This window comes from Dermacentor albipictus, chromosome 8 (genome assembly GCF_038994185.2).
Source record: "Dermacentor albipictus isolate Rhodes 1998 colony chromosome 8, USDA_Dalb.pri_finalv2, whole genome shotgun sequence".
NCBI classification, from domain to species: Eukaryota; Metazoa; Arthropoda; class Arachnida; order Ixodida; family Ixodidae; genus Dermacentor; species Dermacentor albipictus.
In genome coordinates this window covers 20,215,103-20,241,675 of record NC_091828.1, presented here as the reverse complement: position 1 = coordinate 20,241,675, position 26,573 = coordinate 20,215,103, and the positions used below count along the sequence as shown (strand labels likewise).

The following is a 26,573-nucleotide window of genomic DNA, read 5'->3' as shown; positions in this document are numbered from 1 at the left end:
TTAACGCTTATTGACTCTGATTTATGAAACAGATAGCAGCTCGTTCAGATAAGCGACTCTACTTCCGGAGTGAAACCTTTGCCGTGTGGAGTGCCACAGGGCAGTATTCTAGGCCAACTATTATTTAACATCTGTCTTAATGAGATATTGCGAGGGGCCAAATACTTGGTATATGCTGATGATGCCAGCATACTTTTTTCAGGGCACGATATTCACGAGCTTAGAACTTGTAATCACACAATGAAAACGCTAGAGGGATAGTCAGCAGTAAATGCTATGCATATTAACGAAAATAAAATAAGCTGTTGTATTCTGACCAAAAAATAAAATTATTCCACCTCATGAAGACATAGTACCGAGTACTCACGCTATTGAAATAGTTGACCATTTTAAATGTCTGGGCATATTTTTTTCCACGAATATGAGCTGGGATTACCATGTATGACATGTCCTGCAAAAATTTGCTCAGGTGACAGGTGCAATTGGTCGGTTTCGATACTTACTTCCAAAAGGAATCAAGCTTCTGCTCTATCACTCACTCTTTAGCTCTCGTTTAAATTATTGCCAACTAGTATGGGGTACGACAACGGTCACTAATCTAAATCAAATATACTTGATTCAGAAAAAATGTATTAGGCATATTTTCAATGTGCCTTTTGTGGCATCTAGTAATGTTTTATTCTGAAATTCAGGAATAGTTAAAGTGCAGCAGACGTGCAATCATATGTTAAGCAGGAAATTCAAGTTAGGAACTCGTAAGAACATAACAAATTTGCGCGTTCTGGCCAATTTAAGAACCAGGCATTTAAATTATTCTACGTGTCATGGAGAAAATTGGGAAGGAGACACAGTACGATTAAACTCCGGAAAAGAGCGCTTGTCTTACACTCTTCCATCCCTTCTGCACTACGACCTTAACAATTTTGACTTGTTTGATTGTTCATATCAGGATATCCGCAAGTTATATACAGTGATGTATAGCTCTGAGATTTCTACTACTTAGCACTTATTTTATCGCAAACCTTCTCATTTATCAAATCCATAACCGAATCGAATTGTTTCGTCCAGTGGTATGTAACTGTTTGTAACAAATTGATTTCTATACTGTTTTTTCCTGTACATTCAGTGTATTTATTCTAGATATTTCAAAAACAAGAAAGGGGCTGGCAGATGGAATGGCACACTGTGGTATAAACTTTTTTAAACAGGGTTGAAGTACCTCAGACAGGCTGGCCAACGTTTCGATAGGTGGACCTATCTTCGTCACAGGCGGCCTCGTCATCCTCGGCGTGTTAGTTTTAAAGGGTTAGTGCAGTGACGTCACGTGCGGGTGTTGTCGCTGGCGGCTGGTTTTAAAGAGAGATTACAAGAGGGAACAGGCGCTGCCGTCCGACGTCTGTGAGCCTCATTCTCAAGACGAAGGGACAAGAGCGTGAGAGTGGGCACGCGGGGAGGAAAGAAAAGAAATAGAAGCAGAAAAAAGGGGAAAAGAAGGAAAAAAAAGCAGGGGGGTGCCAGGGCCGTACCAAGACACAACAAAGGGGGGGGTGAAAGAAAAAGAAAGAGAAAAATGAAATCTTTAAGAAATACGGGGGCTTGGGAGCGTGTTGGGGATGCGAAAGGTTAGGAGGTAATCCGGGGGAGTCGTTGGCGGCATGTTTTTGAGGCATTAGAACGGCCGGTCAAGCAATAGGTCGAGTAATTTTGAAATAGTTAAGGTGGCGACGGGGAGTCTGCGGTGCAATGGTGGGGTGACTGAAAGGCAGCGGCATGGTCTTTCAAGGGGCACTGCCCCACGCGCTTAACGTAGGTGTCGTTACGGCGGCATCCAGAAGGCGATGGTTGAGGCGCCGAAAAAGGCATATTGACTTCGGAATGTGTTGTCGAGGGGGTTTCAAAAAAAAAAGAAACCCCCTCGACAACACATTCCGAAGTCAATATGCCTTTTTCGGCGCCTCAACCATCGCCTTCTGGATGCCGGAGTAACGACACCTACGTTAAGCGCGTGGGGCAGTGCCCCTTGAAAGACCATGCCGCTGCCTTTCAGTCACCCCACCATTGCACCGCAGACTCCCCGTCGCCACCTTAACTATTTCAAAATTACTCGACCTATTGCTTGACCGGCCGTTCTAATGCCTCAAAAACATGCCGCCAACGACTCCCCCGGATTACCTCCTAACCTTTCGCATCCCCAACACGCTCCCAAGCCCCCGTATTTCTTAAAGATTTCATTTTTCTTTTTCTTTCACCCCCCCCCCCCCTTTGTTGTGTCTTGGTACGGCCCTGGCACCCCCCTGCTTTTTTTCCCTTCTTTTCCCCTTTTTTCTGCTTCTATTTCTTTTCTTTCCTCCCCGCGTGCCCACTCTCACGCTCTTGTCCCTTCGTCTTGAGAATGAGGCTCACAGACGTCGGACGGCAGCGCCTGTTCCCTCTTGTAATCTCTCTCTTTAAAACCAGCCGCCAGCGACAACACCCGCACGTGACGTCACTGCACTAACCCTTTAAAACTAACACGCCGAGGATGACGAGGCCGCCTTTGACGAAGATAGGTCCACCTATCGAAACGTTGGCCAGCCTGTCTGAGGTACTTCAACCCTGTTTAAAAAAGTTTATTCTAGATATTTGTAATTTGATAGCATTTCAGATATTCATTTTTTCTAAGAAACTGTTTTGTATTTATTTTTATGACAACTGTAAAAACTGCTTGAACTTTTCTGTATTAACTTTACATTTCCATTACTTAGTGTTACATCGTAGGTCGGACACTGCGCTTGACGCAGGCGAGACAGACACACGCTGACAAGCTGGAAGAATGGGCGTTTATTTGCAGTGAACGTCGGAATATAAAGACAGGCTAAGGAAGGAGGGGAAGGGAAAGGAAGTAAGAAAACATAAGATAGGCAACCAGATTGGCACGTGTAGCTGTAGACTTCAACTGAGAAATGATAAGAACACTGCAGTTATAACATTTCTCCATCAATAATACTGAAGACGCTGCACAGGTCTGCGCTCTCGTGTTGAGCGCCGGAGTTCCGAGGCCACGGTAGGTTCACCGTTGCTCTCTTGTGGGCCAATGGGTTGGGGTGATGACTGACGCTGTGGTGATGACGTTTCACGAGTGTCGGCTGTTGCCTTTGGCTTTGCTCCGAAAGTTTCTTCCGGGGTTCTCGAGATGGACGAGCTTTCACTCTCCTTGTGGCCTTGGGTAGCTGTTGGGTCTTTCCTTGTGTGAACTTGATCAATGTGTCGCCGAACGAGGCCCTCAGGCGTTTCCACTGTCACCATCCTAGATCCATCTGCTGACTTTACCGTGCCCGTTTTCCACTTATCACCTTTACCAAAGTTACGGACGTAAACATTTGTGTCTGGTGCAAGAGACCAGTCATCCGATGTTCCCGATCTTCCTGCAACCAAAGGAGGAAGACATGTGTCGAGGCGGGACCGGATTTGGTAGCCAAGAAGAAGTTCCGAAGGAGATTTGCCCGATGCAAGGGGTGTTCTCCGGTAGTTGAAAAGTAGTCTGCAAAGGCAATCTTCTAATCTGCCCTGGTTCATCTTCTTCAGCCCATCTTTAACAGTTCGGACGGCTCTCTCTGCTAGGCCATTCGACTGTGGATGAAACGCAGCCGTGCGCAGGTGGGTTATGTTATTGTTTTTCGCAAAATCAGCAAATTCTTGGCTAGTGAATTGCGTCCCATTATCTGAAACAATGGTGCGAGGGATGCCGAACCTGCTAAAGAGGCTGCGCAGGCAAGTAATAGTCGAAGATGTGGTCGCCTGTTTCATTGGTACGGCCTCAATCCATTTGCTGTGAGCATCTACGAGAACAAGGATCATGTTTCCTTTGATCGGCCCCGCGAAATCTAGATGCACTCTTGACCAGTTCTCCTGGCAGGTCGGCCAGTTAACTGGTGGAGCAGATGCCGGCATTGGTCGATTTTGGATGCAGCTTGTGCACCCCGCTGACAGTTGTTCTATGTCGTGGTCCATTCCTGGCCACCAAAAAGCTGACCGAGCGATTGATTTCATCGCCGATGATCTTTGATGCGTCTCGTGCAACATGTGCAACATTCTATGTTGCGCGTTAACTGGAATGACAACTCTACGGCCCCAATACAGCAAACGGTGGGCCAATGACAGTTCCTGTTTGCGGTCGTAAAAGGGGAGTAAGCTCCTTTCTAATGCTTTAGAGCTTGGAGGCCACCCGTCTCTTGTGTACTGCATGACCTTTGAAAGTACGTGCGTCACCTGCCGTCAGCACCTGCAGTTCTTCTACCGAGACCGGCCCCTCCTGGACACATACGAGTGCCAGAACGTAGTCAGGTGGCTCCCCTTCCGTGGTTGGCTCCAAAGTTTCTTGTGGCAACCTACTAAGTGCGTCCGAGTTCAGGAGCTGCTTGCCTGGCGAATACTGTAGCTTGTAGCGAAATCCTCCCAAATACAGCGCCCAGCGCTGTATGCGAGCAGCAGCCAGAGGTGGAGTAGGCCGATCCGGTCTCAGCAGGCCCAGGAGCGGCTGGTGATCTGTGACCAGGATGAATTCTCGGCCTAGAAGATAATCACGAAACTTCATTACTCCAAATACGAGGGCCAGTGCTTCACGTTCAAGTTGCGAATAATTTTTTTCTGCTTTCGACAATGTCCTTGAACGAAATCCGATAGGCTTGTTGACGTTCCCTTTCGTGTGAAAAAGCACTGCGCCGATACCTTTTTGCGATGCGTCGCACTCTAGTTTCAGCGGTTGTGAAGGGTCGAAGTGAACCAAAACATCTGCTTGCTGCAAACAACGTTTTGCTTTATCGAACGCCGTTTGTTGCTCTTGTTCCCATAGCCAATGTCTGTTCTTTTCCAGCAGCCGATACAGTGGAGCGAGCAGAGACGATATGTTCGGCAAAAATTTTGCGTAGAAAGTGATCATGCCAAGAAAAGAACGAAGCTCAGCTACATTTTTCGGGCTAGGTGCTTCTGTGATAGCTTCGACATTCTTTTCTATTGGGTGCAACCCTTGCTGATCGATTCGATGGCCGAGATATGTAACGGATGCTTGCCGAAATTTGCATTTGTCGAGGCGCAGTTTAACACCATTCTCGCGGAAACGCTGTAGAACGGCTTTTAGCACGTCGTCACTTCCTGCTCTTTCGGACACCAAGACATCGTCCAGATAAGCTTGAGCGCCTGATAAGCCTTGTAGAACCGTTTCCATTCTGCGTTGAAAAATGGCTGGCGCAGAGGCAATGCCGAAAGGTAATCTGTTGTAGCAGAAAAGGCCTTTATGCGTGTTAATCACGCATAACTGGCGCGATGCCTCATCGAGAGGGACTTGGTTATATGCGTCACGTAAATCTAGTGTGCTGAAATGTTTTCCACCGCTTAAGGACGCGAACATGTCATTGATTACCGGCAATGGGTACTGCTCCAGCTCACATGCTGAATTTAAAGTGACTTTGAAGTCGCCACAAATTCTAACGGTGCCGTCCTTCTTAAGGACGGGTACAATGGGCGTAGCCCACTCGGAATGCGGCACTGGTGACAAGACGCCTAATGCCACGAGCCTATCAAGCTCTTCAGATACCTTGTCGCGTAGAGCGAAGGGAATAGATCGGGCCTTACAGAACTTGGGCGTGGCTCCCTCCTTCAGCTGCAAGTGTGCCGCGGGTCCTTTGATGAGGCCCAGCTGCGAGCTGAAAACATCTGGAAACTCGGCAAACACGTCAGCAGTGACTTGCGTGGTGGTAGACGGCTGTGTGGTCAGCGGCTTGGCTGAGAGGCTGAGGACAGGGGAGCCTGCGTCGCTCAGAAGGGAAATTAGGTCTCGACCACATAAGCTTGGACCGGGGCAATCTAGCACCACCAATGTGCATTCCACAGTTGTACTGTCGTACGACACCGGCAAGAGGAGCTCTCCAAAAACTGGCAATTTTCCGAGGTAGCATGATAACTTAGTGCGTGAGGGCCGTAGCGAAGGCCAAGTGTTTTTGTGCTGCTCAAATAGCTGTCGAGACACGACGCAGACCGGGAACCCGTATCGACAATCATTGATACGTCCACACCTCCCCATGTGAAGGTACATCGCATTGGGGGTTTCACATTTACCTCCTGCGTCGATTTTAGCGTCCAAATGTGCATGCTATCCTCTATGTCTTCATCTGCCTCCCCTTCCTTAACAACCAGTACTCTGCCACGAAATCCCCGGGCTCCTTCTCTAGTTCGAGATCTTGCGCTTTCTTCGTTCCGGCATTTTACTGCTAGGTGACCACGTCGACCGCAGTGATAACAACGAGCATTACTCCAACGGCAGGCATTACTGTTGTGCTTTATGCTGCCACAACGCCCACATTCGGCCAGTACCTCTTTCGTTGAGGCTGACTGCGCCTTGATTTTAAGCACCGCCGACGTGTCTGCGGCCATTTTATTGGCGTCCTTATCTGCAGCTTCAGCCGACAGTGCCATCGTTTCAGCTTCCTCTACGGACAGATCTTTCTTTGTCAGGAGTTGTTTCTGCAGTGCATTCGATCTTATGCCGCACACAATTCTATCCCGTAGCATTCGGTCGAGCATGGTACCGCAATTGCAGTTGTCCGCAATTCGACGAATTTCGATAATGAATTCTTGAACAGACTCACCGTCAAGCTGGCAGCGGTTGAAGAAGCGGAAGCTTTCGGTAATCTCATGTCGCTTGGGATCAAAAAACTCGTCCAAGACTTTCACGACGTCTTCGTACTCCAAAGAATTCGGCTTCTTCGGCGCTACTCGTCCTGCTAATATTTGAACGGTGCGTGTGCTTAAAGCTGCCACCAAAAGCGCCCGTTTCTTTGCCGACTCCTTCACGCCCATTGCCTCAAAGTATGCCTCTGCCTTGATAACATAGGCCTTCCAGTTGTCTCTTTCGTCGTCGAAGTCGGGCAGTTGCTGGTGTGCCATCGTCGAGTCGTCGCTCCGTAGCGTAGCTGCCGTCCTGTGCTTCAAGGTTTTGCCAGGGGTTTTGCTTTCCGTTTCTCGTCGCCACTGTTACATCGTAGGTCGGACACTGCGCTTGACGCAGGCGAGACAGACACACGCTGACAAGCTGGAAGAATGGGCGTTTATTTGCAGTGAACGTCGGAATATAAAGACAGGCTAAGGAAGGAGGGGAAGGGAAAGGAAGTAAGAAAACATAAGATAGGCAACCAGATTGGCACGTGTAGCTGTAGACTTCAACTGAGAAATGATAAGAACACTGCAGTTATAACACTTAGTGTGTGCCTTATAGTACTATGCTGTCTGTTAAGTTTCAATTTTTTATTTATTTTACTGTAGTGCTGCCAGTGCTCCGAAATTTTTCTATGGGGCTGTGACCTAGTCAAGCTGTTATGACAAACAGCTTTTTGTCACAGTCCCTTCTGCATTATTGACAGAATGAAAATAAATATTGTTTGATTGATTGAATTAATACATCCCAGCTTCTCTCTCATTTCCCCCATTTTTTTCACCATGGAGTCTTTGGTATACTAATCCAGTCACCTAGCTTATAATTTGTGGTAATAGGTGGCAGGTTGGATTATTTAGACAAACTTCAAAATGGGTAATTTAGTTAAGGCCTATGCAGTAAATTGCTTATTCGATCCCTTCAAAGTGTTAAAGGGCCCCTCACCAGGTCTAGCCATATTGAGCTGACAAGCGCAGAGCATACATTGCGCGATAACATTCGTGTATGCAAGGTATTACATCACAACACGCCGCGGAAATATCTGAAATTTCAATCCGAACGCCGTTCCCCTCTTCACTCGCGGCCGCCGCGCTCCAAGCCGAGCGGTGACGTAATCGTGCCCCTGCGCATACGTAATTGTGTCCGTAGTGTGACGTCACTCGTGGTGACGCGCGAATTCGAGAATTATTCAAGACAGCATGTTATCTGTGCGATCTGTTGCTTGAATTGACAAATTGAAGTTTAGAGAAATAATAAAACACAAACGGAATGTCCGCGTGTTTTTTGTTTTACTTCGCACCGAAGCAAGAGGGATGTACTTCCGCTTCGTCTGCTTGTTCCCACGGTCGTGCGCAGGTTCCGAAACTATGCCGTTTTCTACTGTGTTCCAAGGCATCACGCTCTGCGATCCGCTTGTTCTGCCTCAGTATTCGTGTCGTACTGAATTATACCGCTAGTCATGTTTCCTAGTGCACATCGCGCAAAATCGTGCGCTGCGTGAACGACACAACAGGTCGCGTGTGACGCGGTCGGCGGAAATGCATAGCGCCGAGAAAAATAAAAGCGAGGAGAAAAAAAAAAGGATATAGGCGATGCCTGTGACGTATGCCTCACACGATCCTTGAGGTCTGGTATGGGATAACGCAGGGAAGGAATTTCGCGTGCGTAGGCTATATGGGGCGAGTGGAGAGAGCTTCCCATTGGACAACAGATTTATTTATTTTATTTACTTATTTCAAGAAACCCCTAAAGGCCCTCACAACGAGGGTATTACATAGGGGGTGACAAAAATTCTACAAGCAACCCAGAGAAGCGTATTCAAGGAATAGGCAAAGAATAATAATAAAAAAAACAGAACAACAACACTCAATGAGACATAATGAAAAAAAAACGCAACGTAGTAAACAGAACACAAAAAAATGTATATATATTAAAAATCAAACACATTGTGGTAATGGAACAAAACTAGAAAAAAAGCTACTCATCACATTCATTTTTTAGAAGTTCATGAAACTTGGACGAATTCATTTCAGTTGCGATTGAAGCAGGCAGCTGGTTCCACTCAATAATTGTTTTGGGTATGAATGATTTCGCAAAAGATGAAGTGCGGCAAATGATGCGTTTGATCTTGAAAGGATGGTCACGGCGTGGAAAGACCGCCGATGGTGATTGAAAGAAATCGTCATGAAGCAACGGATGATGGTAAATTTTGTGAAAAAGTGTTAAGCGAGCAAGTTTGCGACGATGGGAAAGGTTATCAAGACCAGCACGAGCCTTTAACAATGTGACGCTAGTGAAACGTGAGTAATCTGAAAAAATGAAACGAGCAGCACGGTTCTGCAGGGATTCGATGTTATCTATGAGGTAGGTTTGATCCGGGTCCCATATGGCTGAAGCGTACTCGATTTTCGGACGGATTAGGGTGATATAAGCAAGTTTACGCACAGGCGCTGGAGCGTGTCGAAGGTTACGTTTTAAGAGGCCAAGAGAACGGTTAGCAGCTGCTAAAATCAGATCGATGTGATAGTTCCAGGTTAAGTCGGACTGAAGGTGAACCCCTAAATATTTGTAAGTAGAAGCTGTCTCAACTGTTACGTGATTAATAGTGTATGCAGTTGGGATGCGGGAAGAGTTTCTTGTAAAGGAGACCAGCTTTGTCTTAGAGTGGTTTAGCATCATTAGCCACGATGAACACCAAGTGTTAATTGAATCGAGGTCAGTTTGTAAAAATTGGTGGTCAGTTTCACATTTAATGGCTCGGTACACAACACAGTCGTCCGCGAACAGTCTGATTTGGGAAGATACACAATTGGGTAGGTCATTAATAAATATTAGAAAGAGCAGGGGACCAAGCACGCTCCCCTGGGGTACACCGGATGTGACTTGAGCCATCGAAGAGTTAGAACCATTAACAGCTGTGAACTGAACGCGAGATGAGAGGAAGTCTTTAATCCATGCTAAAACCTGAGGGTGAACATTGAGATGCGATAACTTGAGTAGTAGTCTATGGTGGGGGACCCGATCAAATGCCTTAGAAAAATCGAGAAACAAAGCGTCGACTTGAAACCCGGCGTCTACTAAAGTAAATAAGTCGTTAGTAAATCCAGCAAGCTGAGTGTCGCAAGAAAATCCCTTGCGAAAACCGTGCTGATATTTATATATGATGTTGTGATCTTCAAGATAATTAATGATATGGGTGTGTATGACATGTTCAAGGAGCTTTGAGAAGGTGCAAGTCAGTGAAATGGGTCTAAAGTTTAGGGGATCAGAGCGGCTGCCAGATTTGAAAATTGGGATTACTTTAGCTACTCGCCAGTCATGAGGGATGCAGCCAGATGATAAAGACTGAGAAAAAAGTGCAGAAAGGACTTGAAAAATACTCTGAGATATATTTCGAAGAATTTTGTAGTTAAAGCCAAGCGGGTCGGTGCTTGTAGTATCTTTAAGGTTATTTAATAAAGAAAGAATACCACCATCACTTATAACTATAGAGGGCATGGAATAATCGTGAAGTGAACTGAGTGCTAAAGAAGGGGTAATGACTTCATGAGTGAAAACAGACGAAAAAGCGTTGTTAAAAAGTTGAGCAGAATGGGCATCATCCAGCTGATCACCATTGCAATTTGTTAAGGATGAAATGGGGCGTGAATGTGGGTTAATTACGCTCCAAAATCTTTGGGGATTATTAGATAGCATAGTGGGTAAGACGTCACTGAAAAACTGGCGCCGGGTGGCTTTCAGCATTATTTGGTAATCCTTGTCGCTTTTCCTGTAGGTTTCCCACGTAGTTAATAGGTTGTTAGCAACTGCCTGCCTATACAAACGCTTTTTCTTTTTATTGGCTCTTCGCAGCCGCTCGTTGAACCAAGGCGCTCTTTTACTGCACCTAATTGAGATAACCGGTATGAATCTTGTAATGAGGTTAAGTAGGGTTGTTTTGAACAGCGACCAGTTCTGTTCAATGGAACGGAAAGTACATTCGGCTAAGAACCGCCCAGAAAAAGTGGTTAATTCGAGATTCATCTGGTCAAAATTAGCCCTGTTATAACACCTGATCAGCTTTGAGGTAGTTTTCCTGTCAAGCATACGGTGATTTATGCACCCGGTAATGAGGTCATGGTCAGAAAGACCACTAAGATGAAATATTTTAGAAAAGGCATCGGGATTATTGGTTAGGATCAGGTCGAGAATGTTGGCAGTGGTACCTGTGGATCGCGTGGGCTTTGTAATGAGCTGAGTTAGGTGAAAATCTAGACAAGACTGCAGAAAAGCGTGCGCTTCCTTATCACTTGGTGAGACAGATAAAATGTCCCAATTGATACTGGGGAAATTAAAATCACCAAAGATAATTAGGACGGAATTTGGAAAACGCGTACACACATCAGTCAGTAGGCGACAAAATTCGTCAGCAAACCCATCGTTCAGGTCTGGAGGACGGTACAACACACCAGCAATAATATTTGTAGTACTGCACTTTATCGAGATGAATATACATTCCAGAAAAGAGGAAACAACAACTGGTACGATAATGAGTTCTTGCTTCGCCGCAATAAGGACGCCACCTCCTCTCCTGTCCTTTCTGTCACATCGAAAAAATTAAAACTTGATTCGCATGAAAGGATGTTATCGTCGGCAATATAATCGTTTAGCCACGTTTCAGTCAGTGCTAATATCGAGGCTCCAGTGGAGTCGATAAGGGAGGAGAGGGCAACACTTTTCGCCGTAACGCTTCTGATGTTAGTGTATAGGAAACACATCTTATCTAAACACTTCGGTCCCGACAATGATGGTGGTGCACGATCGGAAGCATCATGGTGACTTTGATTGTGTCATTCGGTAGAAGAATCGGACACACGCACAGCCCTATTGCCAGTGGTATCCCAGAGATAAACATCATTGTTCACACGAAGTTTATTGAACGACAGACGAATGCGGTCCCCCTCCCTCCTTATCGTTTTAGAAAACTGCCACAGTCCACGGCGTTTCAGCCGAACTGCCTCAGAGTAATCGCGTGATATACTTAAATTGGTGTTCTTTAGTTTGTAGCCAAGACTAAGGACAGATTCGACTTCTTTTTCATTATAAAATTTAGCAATGATGGGTCGCTTCTTGTCTGTCGAAAAACGTCCTAAGCGGTGAGCTCTGGCAACGGAGGTAACAGCAATGCCAAGCTTTTGAGAGCAAAATTCCCTCACATGCCGCTCAGAGTTTTCCCAAGGCTCTAGTGAATGTCCAAAGGACGTCCTGCAAAGGATATTTTGATGTCAGTCAAACATACCTAGAACTCCCGATGATGTACTACGGATGTCCATAGGATCGTCCGACGCAATTGCACATCCCACGAACGTCCATCGTACATCAAAATCAAATATTCGGACGTCCGCAGGACCTTTGAAGATAACGCATTGGAGCACCAGCGTCCTACAGATGCCCAGCAGAGATCGAAAACGGGACATTCGAACGTCCCTGGGATTGCCGTTCATAGAAAGGTCCCCCGAACGTCATAATGGGATATTCGGACGTCCAAGAGACGTTTCAATACGGATTATTCTTATTGCATAACCCCGAGTGCATCCTAAGGACATTTTTGTCAGGATGTATACGCTTCTGGGACATTTTACCAATCGTCCAAAGGACATTTGCGGGACATTAGGTTGGGGATTTAGGATAACCACACGGCGTCCATATTGCTTATGAATTACCATAATTGGGATGTTCCTCAAAATGGGCCCTACAGTGCAGCAAGCCTGCAGCAATTTACATACCATTAACACAGTAAGCTGGTTTTGTGATGACTTGTGGGCAATGATGAAAAGGAACTGCATGGCTCTTGAAGGTCTATCCCAGCGGTCCAATAAGGCGACCAAATATTTGTCATGCAAAAGCTGAAGTACCAGGAGACAAGCCAGGAATGCAACCCACCGTACCTCAAAGCACGTTAAATGAAGGCTGCAGTGCAACTAAGCATTGCGCACATGGTTCCCTGCTACGCTAAGCAAATACATTACATACAACCTGATAAAAATGCATTAATTCAAAACATATAGACATGCAACCTATACTTTTTGTGCTAACCGGGACAAAGCTACAGAACTAAGTTCTGCAGGCTGCTGAATCATTTGACAATCTCATTAAAAATACAGCATTTATTTCAATAAAACAGTTGCAGGAAGATCACTCGTTGAGCTCTAAAATGCAGTCAGCAGTTTTTAGTAAAACCCATCAATGCAAACAAATAAACTCGATAATTTCATTATACATGCTCAGCTATTAGGAGTTATACCGCACCGTGGTTAGTAAAAGTGCACATTAATCAAACTCTTTACAAATGCACTTTGGGCAGCAAGAAAATTTAAGAATTCGCAGTGGGGCCACTATGGAACTTATCACGAGGCTTGCTGTGGGCTCACTTCCATGGTAGCGGGCGCATCAATGCAAAATTTGCTGAAAGTTTAGATATGTTAGCCACTTTAAGTTGCCAGAGCCTTTCCCTAGGCCATATTCAGTAGTTACATACACGAACACGAGTTATGCTAAATTAAGACGTCACAACTACATTAGGCATTAACAAAATTACTCGAGGCTAGTTCAGTGGTCATATATAGACAAACAGCTTCTATATGAACATAAATTTACACTCTAAAAATATGCACCCTTTGGGGTGCATATTTGCCACAGAACAATAATCGTCATCTGTCTTGCCTGCATTTCCCATCTTTAACACTGCAAGCCCGGTACTTCCATGTCATGAACGGCATGCGCATTATCAGCATGACAGAGCATTCTCAACAGGAAAGTAATGAGCGCAGGGTTTTCAAGAAAGGAAACGCAAGCAAGACAGATGATGATTATTGTTCTGTGGCAAATTTAAACCCCAAAGGGTGCAACTGTTCTTAGAGTGTAGAGCAAATGCACTGTGCATCCATAGCAAGTTCAGGCAAAGGTCACCAGAGCAAACATTGAAACTTTTGTGTGTAGTGACAGGACCATTTCAGTTGAGCTAATTCGCAGATGCACCTCGGCCAGTAAAAGAAGTTTAAAAGCCCTATGTAAGGGTGGGGGGGGGGGGAGGGTACAAAGGAAGTTAGTAGGAGGGTTACTGTGGGCTGCCTTACTTCTACAGTTGCGTGCACATAAATGCAATATTTGCTGGAAAGTTCAGAGGTGTCAGCCATGATGGAAGCTACTCCACTTTCTGCAGGCCTCTTTCAGCAGTTGCACACAGTAAAAGTACTAAATATTTTATAGACACACTGGGCATTAAAAAACACTAAAGGATCAATTAAGCAGTTGCAAACACGAACATTACTCGAGAGTTCACAGATACGAAAGCAGTTACAAGACACTTGCTTCAACAGAATATACCAAACTGATTTCACAGGTACTAGAGTTACAAGACACTTGCTGCACTTGAGTGGTCACAAACACAAATTCAACATAAGTGTTCATAGGCTTGAAGGCCTCTAAGTAAGTAAACAGAAGCTGAATGCGACCTTCCCGTGGTCACAGCCAAATATTGCTGAACCGTCACAGGTACCATGGCGACTACAAGATTAAAAGCTTGCAGCATGCTCGCTTCAGCAGTCATAGACAGAAAAATGTATTATATGAGTTCACCCATATGGAAAGCTAATAGAGTATTTGTGTGCGCTTGCTTCAGCGGCCACACATAAACACAATTTCATCCTAAAAATTCATGGGTATCAGACAGCCTCGATGGAAGTTACCAGAGGCAGAGCATGATCGACTGTTCTTCATTGGCAGCAGTTACAAATACTTCTGAAAAGATCACAGGTATCTTGGCGACTAAACATTTCACTAAGGCTCACTGCAGGCTGGCTCAGTGCTCGAAGACGACTACATTGCAGTTCACGTGACTACTAAAAAATTTAGTGGGGCATTTCTGTGGACTTGCTTGAACAGTCAGAGACAAAAATTAACCCAGAGTTCACAGGTACATCAGTCCATAAGGAAGTCGCCACACGCTGGGTGAAGCCTTTCGTCCATAGTTTCAGATGCAGAACAGAATAGATCACGGGTACGCTACACAATTTACTAGTCAACCTGAAGGATCGGTTCCTGTGGTCGCAGACACTAAAATACACTGTTGAGATCAGAGGTACTAAAGAAGCAGATTTCCGTGGGCTTGTTTTTGTGCTGATCCTCAACAAAGAATGATGTCGACCCAAAGTGACATCAGGCTGATGGCAGGAATACAGCATGTCTGTAAAGTATGCAATAAAAACGTGTTAGAAATGTTTACGAAAATTGCTATCTTAACAACCTGCACATTTAACAGCAATCTACAGGTTCTGACAGCAGCTTTGCTTCTTTGTGGCTTAATACAAACTCGTTGAGCGAACAATTATCAGAAAAGAAGTAATGATTTCAACTCTACAAAGATAAAAGGAATTCTCCTAGTCACTACGTCAGCATAGCATAGTTTTGTTCGAAAAGCGAAGCAGCGATTGGGGGCAGCAAATTACAAAACGCTATATTTAAGCAGCTGTACGTGTTATCGCCACTTTAACTTACAATAAACCTTCGCTTCCTTGTTAAATTAACAGTGTTGTGCGCAAAGCCAAACATGAACACATCTCCCTGACGGTAAACACGCTGTATGAACGCTGGCGTGAAGCGGGGCAGCAGCGACACGCAATCGCTTCTTGCTGCTTCCAGCCACAGCGCCTTTCCAGAGCCACATTTACGCGAACTTCGACACTAAGCTGCGCGGGAACAGCGCCCACGAAGCCACTACCCACCACGGCGCACGTCCGCGTCAGCGGAATTTCGTCAGGAGTGTCCGTACAATTTCTATCGCAATAATAATACAGAAACTAGGCGATTGTCGACTGCACAACTCCAGTACATATACAATGACAATATGGGGATGCAACAGTCTCGTGATCTTGTCCAGCGCGTCGCGCACACATGTCCGCACATACGCTGGCCCAAATGATAGCAAATTCGAGAAAACTGAAGCAGCACGGTTGGTCAACCGCACTGCGTGCGAGGTGCTGCCATTAAAATACAAATGCCCACAATATAGTTCATTATTTGGAACTTCCGCGATTGTATTGGTCTTGCAAACGCGATTATGCAAAGAAAACTCAAACGGTAAACAAAACTTGGGCGACACGGTAGGTTACCTGACAGACTGAGTGAATAAACTTTTGTTAGGTCCAGCAAAACGCGATAAAATGCGCACCCAACAGCAAATTTAATTAACATTCAAATAAAATATGGGGCTTTTACGTGCCAAAACCACTTTATGATTATGAGGCACGGAGTAGTGGAGGACTCCGGAAATTTCGACCACCTGGGGTGCTTTAACCTGCACCTAAATCTAAGTACACGGGTGCTTTAGCATTTCGCCCCCACCGAAATGTGACCGCCGTGGTCGGGTTTCGATCCCGCGACCTCATGCTCAGCAGCCCAACACAAATGGTAATGGGGCTCTTGCATTGCCCAGGGGGCGCTGTGAAAAAGGTGCTAAAAAGCGCCCTCTGTCCTAAAATGGGTCGTACCAAGCTCGGTCGTCTGCTCCGGAAAGCACGTTTACAATATGGAACCGCCACTTTCGGTTGTGTTGTATCACGGCCTGCAGCGAACATCGGGCGCCGAAGATTTTTTGCAGGGGTGGCATGCTACGTAAAGGCAAAAAATTATGCAGTGCCGAATACGTGTACGCCATTTAAGAATTAAGCGGCGAAGTTTTAGCACCGTTTCAATCGCAAGTGAAGCGAGTCGCGTATGAAGTGGAACGTCAGGTAAGGTTTGCACGCTAGTAGATTCAGGCGCACAAACGCGAGGAAATGCTTGCTATAAATGAATCCACAGCAGCGATAAGCCGGCATCATGTGTACGGAACTGCTCGAGCACACGACGGTACGCGCCGCGATGTACGAACTGCTCGAGCGCACGATCGTACGCGCCGCGACGGCAGCGGTCTTTCGACATGCCGCGAAACGGCGGGCCTCCTGCAATCTTTGTTGACTGCATGCCACTAAACAAGTAGTTATGCCTGCGTTGTAGTAGCGGCCATCTGTCCCTTTTAGTAACTGGTAATAATAATAATAATAATAATAATAATAATAATAATAATAATAATAATAATAATAATAATAATACTTTATTGATGACTTGAGAAGCATACCGTGCAAGAATCGGGCCTGCCAAAGCCACAGTGGGCTTGAACGGCAGTGCCTGGCAGACAGCGACAGAGCCATCAGTAACTCGTTATTAAACAATAGTGAAAAAAAAAAAACACACACACATACACTCACATGACAGGCTTCCAATCATGCATTCATGTGTCTAAGAGCCTTTCTAAGACCATATTTTGTTTTCACATCTTGTATGCTTTGAGGAAGTAGATTAAACATTGCTGGGACATAGTAGTTACGAAGTCTTTGACCATATCTCGTCTTACAGCGGGGTGTAATGTAAGGATTCTTTGGTCTCAGGGAACGGACAGGCACATAAGGAATTTTATACTGACTTAACCAAAAATGTTTTAAGATAACAGTTTCAAGCAGCAAAGAATTGAAATCAGGTAAAGACAAAGTTTTGAACACATCAGATTTGGGGGAGACATCATAAGCAACATGCTTCAGAATGCCACGAAGGACGGAGTTGACCCGGCTTACCAAATGTTGAGCGCCATGACCATATGTAGATATCCCATACCGGATTACACTGTAGCATAAGGCATGTACTACAAGCTTTCGGGCAGACAATGGCATGTAAAATTTTATGTTATACAAAACACAAGACATTGCGCGAAGTTTTTGACAAATATATGCGAAATGAGAGTTCCAGGATAAATCACTGTCAAAAAAGACACCAAGGTTTTTAATTGAACAAGCGTATTGCACAGGGGCACACGAACAGGGATTGCAATGTGATGTGTGCAAATATAACGGGGAGGATAGGGTAACTTGCTTGACAGGGTTGTGGAAACAGATTAGTTGGGTTTTGGACGCATTTATATGGACTACGTTATTCTGAAACCAGTCCATCACTCTTGTTGTTGCCATTTGTAAAGAAGAGATGGCGTCAGCGTAACTTCGAGCGTGTGAAACAAGGACAGTGTCATCAGCATACTGATATAATTTGACGTTCACAACATTAGATAAATCATTAAAATATAAGTTAAATAATAACGCTAATAACTGATGCCATGCATATGAGCTCGCACGTACGTGCGAATCGCGCTGCAGCGCGAGCTCGTGCGCTGCTCGCTTGATGTAGGTTTTAATGACAGCGCTCGAACATCGATGTGCTGCAATCAATACTGCCTTGCTGCGCTGCCTCAACGTGCTGGCTTGAGATCAAGGATGAGCGCATTTAACTTTCTTAACTTGTGCTGCTTGTAGTGGAGTAGTGAATTGTCATCGAATGAGCCCGACCATTTGTGCTCATTTGCACACACCTGGTCACTTCACCACTTTGCATCGGTTGAATTGTTATTTGTCGCTGTGGCCGGGTCTCGAATTGTGAATTACCAGCCATGCCTGCTGCTATGTCGGTCTGCTGTCGGGACTGTAGGTGCAAAAGACCGAAATTTAGAACGCAGATAATCAAGCAAGCTTCAAGACAGGCGAAGCAGTCAGCATGCCGCGAAGTTTCGCTTACTCAGCGCGACGAACTGCAGCTATGCAGCGCGCCCGTCGCTCCACTTCGTGAGGCCTTGAAGGAAAACGGCAGAATATGCTGTTGGGATTCAGGCCTTCTTGTTCATGGCAGCCCACGACGCAAAAGTAATGACGGTGACGCCTTTACGAGGCTGGGCTAGGTCTCCGGATCGGCGTCACCGATTCCTTCTGCTCCCAGCATTACGTCCCACGGCACACGGAGAGTCCGTTTTCGTTAAACTATAGGCTGCGGCGAGCTCGCAGCGTGGTCGGCATGGTCTCTGAGAAGTGACGAGCCTTTTCGTACTCGCAACAGGGCAGAAAAAAGTGCGAATCGACGCAAAACTCGGCCTAGAAACGTGCTTCGCCACAGCCAGGGCTCAATACGACCCAGGCTGGTACGACCCAGATGTCGTTTCCCGCGCCGCCACCAGGCGCCGCTACTATACCTCAAACTCCAGCGCAAGACGCCCATAGCCACTGAGCTACCGCGGCGGTAATTAGCAGTCAAAAGAGACAAACGTTCGCCATTACTAAAAAAATAAATTATTGGGTTTTATGTGCCAAAACCACGATCTGATTATGAAGCACGCCAGATTGGGGGACTGCGGAATAATTTGGACTACCTGGGGTTCTTAAGATGCACCTAAATCTAAGTACACGGGTGTTTTCGCGTATTGCCCTCGTCAAAATGCGGGCGCTGTGGCCGGGAGGGACTCCATTACTAAAAATACGACAACGTGCGAATTCGGAGCGATAACCTAATAGGCGTAAACGATTCGATCGTTACAGACATCTGAGACGTAAGCTTGACCTCACGAACATACTAGCATGCACCTGAGAACGTGCAAATAGGCAGCAGTTCACTAGATATCGCCCAAAATTTCGTTATTCCCAGAAACGAACGCGTAGGGCATTGTATGACAGAAACGCGTGGGAAAATTCTGCAGCGCGGCAGGCCAACCATCACGTGTAAAAAGTGCTGTGATCGCGGTACAAATGCCCACAAATGTTAAGTTATTTCAACCGCATGCCATTTTACGATCGCTCTCGCAGTCGCGGTGACGCAAAGAAAACACAAACGGCAGACGAAGCTCAATTGGCGACACGGTTAATCACTGAGGGCGGTAGCGTGACGCACATTTAGCAGTCAACGAAGTTCGAAAAACGTTCCCCATTAATAATACGAAACAATACGACCACGTGCAGCTCGTTCGAACGAGCTATAGTATAAGCGTTAATGCGTCGATTATTACAGGAAGCTGAGGCCTAAGCTTGGTCTTATTACCCTCATAATAGCATGCATCCGACCACATGCAAATAGGCAGCAGCCTAACAAGTCGCACAAAAGTTTCGTTATTTCGAAAAATGTGCATGTCACTGTTCGGCACATATATGTATGCTGTACGCAATGGTTATAAGTAGCCGGCCGCACTGCTCAACTTTACCACGCTTGTCTTTACGGCTGGTATACCAGCTGTAAAGACAAGCGTGGTAAAGTTTAGCAGTACGGCCGCCCAATTAGCCATCACGCGCAGCAAGTGCTCCGATCGTGACACAGATGCCTACATCTGTATTCCACGTCCCAAGTTCACGTACAAACGTGCACGGCCGGTTATTTCTTCTTCTAAGGTCAGCGACAAGCTGTCCCATCACACTTCAAAACCACGATTTCAACTTATTGTATAGAATCCCACTCCTCTTTGTAACGCCCTGCGTGACATTAAGAGTCATTGAAATAAATAAATTCAGTTTATCCATCCTTACACACTTTTTACGATTGCTATTGCGATCGTTAAGCAAACAAAACAGCAATGGCAGACGAAGCTTAAGCGACACAGTTACTCACTACGAGCGTGTGATGGAGTCAACCCTCACAAACTCTTATAACAAAAAAAAATTGCTACGACATGCGAGCGAGCTCATCACCGCGCAGGTTTCGTCGTTACAGAGCTGAGACGTGAATTTGACCTTAACACCATACAAGCATGCATCCGTTCACGTGTAAATAAGCAGAAACCTAACAAGACGCCCAGATGTCTCGTTATTACGACAACGTGCACAACACTGGCAAACAATACCAGCCGTAAATACAGGAGCTGTTAAATTCAGCAATGCGACCGGTTATCACGGGCAGCAAATTCTCAACTCGCGATATAAACGCCAACTAAGTTCTATTATTCCGAACGTACGCAGTTTTACGATTACTTTGGCAATCGCTGCTACGCAAAGAAAACGCCAACAGCACACGTACCGAAGTTTAAGCGACACGGTTATCACTACGAGCACGCGAAAGAATCAGTCAAGTGAGAAAAAGTTTCACTGTTACGTACTAAAAAATACGACCACATGCGAACGAGCAATTAAGTAGGCGCAAACGTTTCGTTCGCCACAGGCAGCCGAGGAGTAAACTTGTCTTGAAGACTAGCAAGTCGCCCTAAAGTTTAGTTATTCCAAGAAAAGTGCATGCACTGTTAGTATTTAAGAATATAGCAGCCCTAAAGACAGGTGTATTAAAATTCAGCAGCGTTGCCGGCCATAACGTGCAGCAAGTGCCCCGACCGCGATACAAATGCGCACAAAATTTCAGCTATTTCAACCTTATGCAGTTGTATGATTGATTGCTCTCGCAATCACGGTTACGCAAAGAAAACGAAGCTGAAGCAAGGCTATTCTGGACAGTGTGTCTCGGGAAGCTATTATAATTAATATTAATTTTCTTACTATTTGCCACTGTTCAGCAGACACCGATAACTCTCGCGGACTCATCCTGTGGGCTACACGGGAGTTAACGGTTCTAAAGTTTCGAATTCAGGATTTTTTTTTTCTGCGGATCTCTGCGCTGCGCAGAAATATAGGACAGAGTAAGCTCGGAAGTTTGCAGAAAACTAGTACGATGCGACCAAACGATGCGACCATAGTCAATCGCCGATGGATGTTACCGTCGCTGCAAAAGATGGGGATCGATGTAGTACAATGTCCGTCATTCGATTATGCGCAGACAAGACACTTGCAGGGCTGCTAAGAGAAAAAAACATTGATTTCATGAACTGTCACTTACCTCTTGATAGGCGTAAGACGTACAGGCGCCGCAGAAATGGAGCTCCAACGCGCATGACAAAAACGTTCACCTGGAGCCGACCAACTCTCACCCTGAAACTCATGAGCACATGGCACAACGGTACAACCACCACGTTCATAGGCAGGTTGCGAACGTAGTTCCCGCGCCTACTAGGGCGCCCCTCGCGGCGGCGAGCGCGGAACCGGCAGGATACGACCGGCCCGCTTGCGTTCGGAAAGCCTGTATGTGGACTGTTTCGCGCGTAGCTGTTGCCTTTTCTGAGCAATGCCGAAGTGCAACCCGAGCTGTTGAGTAGTGGGCTGCAACAGCACGTACACCAACTCACGAGGAACAAAGTTTTACAGGTTTCCAAGCCGACCGTATGAAGCAGAACGGCGTCAACACTGGATAGCGCTCGTCAGACGGCATAAGCTGTTTTATGTTCCGGCGTTATGTCAAATGCGTTATAACGCTGAATTCTTTGCTTTTACAGCAATGATGGCAGCAACGGGACATCTGCAGTCAGTGGCGTAGCTAGGTCGTCTGGCACCCGGTGCCCATAGGTCTTCTGTCCCCCCCCCCCCTCCCCCGGGTTTATTCGAGGAAGGTGAGGTTATCAACAATTTCCGTGCGTCTCCAGACGTATATGACACCCCCACACAGGCCCCTCGGACCCGCCCCCCCCTCCCCACCCCGTTGCTACGCCACTGCCTGCAGTGCGTACCAGGATATGCAGCAAACAAAGTAGTTTGTTCCCACACTGTACTGCAGTAAAGCTGTGGAACTCTTTCCCAATCCTCTCCCATACAAACAGCGCTAGGGCTTGCTGAGAGATTTGAGGAGGGGTTGAAGCCGGCTGAGCTGGCATACGCCCTTCTGCGCCCAGCATATTATCAACGAAGGGGCAGTTGAGATAACCAAAATTTTTGACAACGTGGTTTATTGGAACCTCCTTTGCACGCACTGAAAAAATCGCAACATAAGAGTATCGCACTTCCAGAGTATCGTATCTTCCAGTAACTTGGGCGAAAATATTTTCCCAGCGTAGTCTAACACAACTGGTAAGTTCATCCCCTTTTTTCTGTGTTTGGGGAGAGCAACGTTAGAATACCTCTGGTAGGTCTTACGAGTCGTTCGTACGCTCCACGTTCCTGGATGAGATGTTTTGGATTCGTATTTGCCGTCCTGTATGTACAGGGAAACTACCGCGGCGTCCTTGCACTTCCCTGCGATGCCAGCACTGCAATCGCAGCTGCCCGCTAGGATTTGTCTGCTGTCGCCGATCTTCAAGAATCAATGTCGCCTATAATTTCATGCGTCCACACCGTAGATAACGAAGTAACTTACCCTGAGCTTCACGCACCTCGCTGGTGCATTATTTTTCGTTTGCGGAATAAACCTAGCAGTCATTTCCGATTAGTGCGAGTTCAACACTTCCCTCACGTCGTAGACGTGCCGCACTTCAAATAGATGACTTCCTTTCTCTAAATTCTTTTCACGAAAAAAGCTATGAAGATCTTGTAATTCCCGAAACCCGGTTAAAATTAATATCGGCACGCTGTTTAGCGCCATCGCTACCGTTTGGCAGGACGCCAAACACGCAGCGCGGGCTGCTGACGCCGTGAGTTATCCTACCGCATTCGCGCAACTATTCGTCAGATGGCGCTAGGGGTCGGAAAGACAGGGCGCCGCCTGTGCACTTGCAACCTGCCCATAAAAAGCGATAGAAAGCGCACGAACTGAACGCCTGAGCGTGTGAGAGCGCGGAGCACACCAGCCCAGCAACCGTCAGGCCTTCAAGCATTCCGAGCTTGCGCAGAAGAGCGAAGAGATCCAATAAGACGGCGTCGTTAAGTCATGTGACCGACTACGCGCAAATCAGCGCAAAGCGTGCATGTACATGCAACAGACAGTGGTGATTCGACTGGGTAAAGGCAGTCACTGCTCTGTACAACGGCAGGGGTTGCAGGCGTTGCAGAGGTTGCCGTACTCTTCTGTCTCGATATGTTAGGAGAGTGTGGGAGAGAGAGAGGTTCTTGTTGGGGAAGGAAATAATTGGGGTAAAGTGCAGTGCAGTAACTGTCTCTCAGATGAGGACACCTCAACCGCACTGCACAAGAGGGATAGGGAATCGAAAGAAGGGTGAGATAGACGCGGCGGCGGCTGCCCAGACAGCGCGCGGGCAGGTTGTTTACATTCGCTTGTAAGGCGCGGTAACGCTCCTAGTCGTGGTGAAGCAGCAAAGCTTCCTGTGCCGCGATAGCCGCGTCGCACATCTGTCGGATGTTGCTGTCGATGGCTGGGCACTGGTCTAGTACGGCACGGAGTGCAGCCGCGAGGGCGGCTATGAGCGCGTCCCTGGGGTCGCTGCTTGGTGCGGTTTGTGGGCCGCGTGACGGCTCGGGAGCGGCCGTCTGGGTGTTGCGGCCACGCAGGGCATCACTGTAGGATCGGCCCTGCGGGGGGCGAGCATTCTTCGAAGGGGTGGCTAAAGGCGACTCGTGCGATGTGGCGCCGGCCAGCTGAAGCGCTTTCTTCCTCGAGAGGGGCTGCTCGGACGAAGACAACAGCACGGCCGCCTTCCTTTCGCGTTGCCACTCTGGACAGCTCGGCTCTGTCGAGGGGTGTCGTCCACCGCAATTTACGCAGCGTGCCTTCTCCGCGGGGCAGCCTCCTGTAGGATGCGACTCACCGCAGCGGAGGCAGCGGGCGTCGCGGAAACAGGTGGCGCCGGCGTGTCCGAAAACGCCGCAGCGGTCGCACTGTAGCGGTCGAGGAAGACGGGCGCGAACGGCGCGCAGCTGCTTGAAAAGCCGCACGCTTGGAGGCACGACACTCCCGACGAAAGTGACGGTGACGCTGGCGCCACTCCTCGAGCATGACAGCACCGCGACGGGCGCTTCCAGGTTTTCGCGCACTGTGCGGGCGTCGAAAGAAGGGTCGACCCCATGGATGACACCCACACAGGAGTTGTTGTGTAGTGCCTTGGGGCGCACCGTCACGCCGCCGAGGTCGCACACTTCGAGGAGAGGCGCCAAGTCGGCACCGCGCATCACGTCTGCAGCCACCACATTCCGGCGGAAGTTGACGCGAACGCGTCTCACGGCTGGCAAAGGGGAGAGCTGGGCAGCGATACCGTCCCGTGACAGTGCGAGGAAAGTCGCTTTGCGTCCGGTGGGACGGTAGAGTACCGTGACGTCGGTATCGCGGGCGACGCCGTCGTCAACGGGTGGGGCGTGCGGCTCAAAGTCGACGAGCCGTCGGCGACGGCGTTTCCTTCGTGCGGCTTGTTTTTGCTGCGCCGCTGCCGGCTGGCAGGCTTGGGCATCCTCGGCGGCCGCAGGCAGCAGCGGAGGATTTTCCTGGTTGAGCTCCCTTGATCCCCCAGCAGCTGGAGCAGGGGTGGGCGCACTCGGCCGGCTCTCGTTGGGCGAGGGGCCGTCAGCCTGGTCGTCGTCCGTGACGGTGGCAGGCACCGTCGCCGAGCGGGAGCCCTCCCCCGCCGCAGGAGCGGTGGGCTCGATGTTGGTGAGTGGGGGCGACGCGCAGGCCGCCGGCGACGACAGTGATGGGGAATCGGTCCGGACAGGACTTGCCTCGGGCGAGGTCGTCGCGTCCATACGGGAGGACGAAGTGTCGGTACCAATCATGCTTGCGGTTGGCAAGAAGAAGCTGCCGGCACTCTCGTCGGTGTCGCCGATCGACGCGCAGCTAGCACCGTCGTCGGTGGAGGCAGCCGAAGTGGGGGCCTCTGTGGTGGTGTCCGTTGAGGCGGACGGTGCGGCGTCGTGGCCGCTGGAAGTCGTCTTCTGCACATCAAATGGAAATGCGCGGAAGGGAGTGTCCGAGGATGATGGGGCGCGCGCGGTCGGCGTCGCACTCCCTTGCGAAGGTGGGCATGACGGCGTGGAGTCCGTCGAATCAGCCGACAGCGCACGCAGCGCGCGAGCCTTCAGTCCGCGCTTCCATCGTAACGCGGGAGGCGATCCGCCGGTGCGTGGTTGTTGACCACGCGGCTGGTGCTGCCGGCCCCGTCGGTGCTCCGAGTCGTTGAAGCCAGGAGCTGACTTCTTCGGCCTCTTCCGATGTTGCTGCTTCGGAGCGTCACCCATGAGATGGGGCCTCCGTGTAGCAGCGTGGCTCAGGCAATCGAGCCAGCTGCCGTGCGAGCCCTGAAAAGGGCTGCGCTCGTAAGCGCGGTCGAAGGAGGAGACGTACGCGCGCAAGAAGTGGCGGGCGAGCCGTAGTCGTCGGAGCGAGGGGCGATGCGACCGCTCGCTTCGAAGGTCCGGGAGCGTCTGGAGCCACGACCTACTGAACCAGTAGGTTGTGGTAGGAGCATATAATGGCATAGAGTTAGTAGAACAACTCTAGAGGAAAAGCTGGGCCGGAAAAGTGGGAACCTCTAGGGCGCCGCCCTGTTGCTACTGGTCAATGTGGCCAGCGCAATTACTATTGAAAGAGCTGAGAACAAGTACAGGTCACCTTATGCTTTGTCACCTAAAAACGCATACCTGATGGCTTTATGAAGGTGGTACGTTAATATTAAGTTTACAGAAAGCGATCGCTAAGTCCGTGACCTATGTAAATCACGATGTACGCATTCATGCAATAATGGATGACGCGAATTTCGGTTTCGAATCTGTTTTTTGGATGCGTAGTAGTTTCGTTTGACATGCGATCGCGCGTCGACATCGGACGCTATGACACACTCGTGCCTTATGTGCCACCGAAGCCCCGAAGTGGTCTGGCATATACCTTCACATGTAAGTAAACGAATTTATCTCCTTGTTGAGAATATCACGCGAGTAGGCAGCTCTTGTGGTACATCACAATCGTTCGAGAAGCGTCACAGTAGAGCATTTTTCTGCATGCGGAGCGGTGTTTTTATTTGCAGGTTTCCCTTGAGTAGGAAATTGCTGGACAGGCGGACCAGCGCACCGGAATTGCACTGGCGAAGCCACAAGCAACTCAAAGAATCTGTTTATTGTTGCACTTTTAACAATCATGCTTCTACAAAGGCCACAGCAGAAAAACAGCCTGATGACCGAGTATTTCTGTGCCACGCAGTAATCAAGAGGCGAGTGCCTAATGCGGACGAAATAGAGTGCATCGAGACTTAGAACGACAGAAAGCTGAGCTAGTTCGTAAGGATTCATTATGCAAAACAGAGGTGAGGCGTGCAGACAGG

The 26,573-nt window shown here is 47.9% G+C and overlaps 1 protein-coding gene across 1 annotated transcript; it reads right to left on the bottom strand.

Annotated features, from left to right (window-relative positions):
* Positions 1 to 2,797: 2,797 nt before the first annotated feature.
* Positions 2,798 to 7,210, bottom strand: LOC135919577 (uncharacterized). Its single transcript, XM_065453495.2, has 2 exons — positions 6,624 to 7,210; positions 2,798 to 4,548 (listed from the first exon to the last, which is right to left on the bottom strand). The coding sequence occupies exons 1-2, from the start codon at positions 6,919 to 6,921 to the stop codon at positions 4,187 to 4,189; spliced, it is 660 nt and encodes a 219-aa protein (XP_065309567.1). The 5' UTR covers positions 6,922 to 7,210; the 3' UTR covers positions 2,798 to 4,186.
* Positions 7,211 to 26,573: the final 19,363 nt, after the last annotated feature.

Bases quoted from the DNA above. Each gene is read 5' to 3' on its own strand.
- LOC135919577 (XM_065453495.2), bottom strand. From the start codon at position 6,921: ATGGCACACCAGCAACTGCCCGACTTCGACGACGAAAGAGACAACTGG. The intron at 4,549-6,623 runs GTGAGTCTGTTC...ATTATCTTCTAG, and splicing joins CAACCGCTGCCAGCTTGACG to GCCGAGAATTCATCCTGGTC.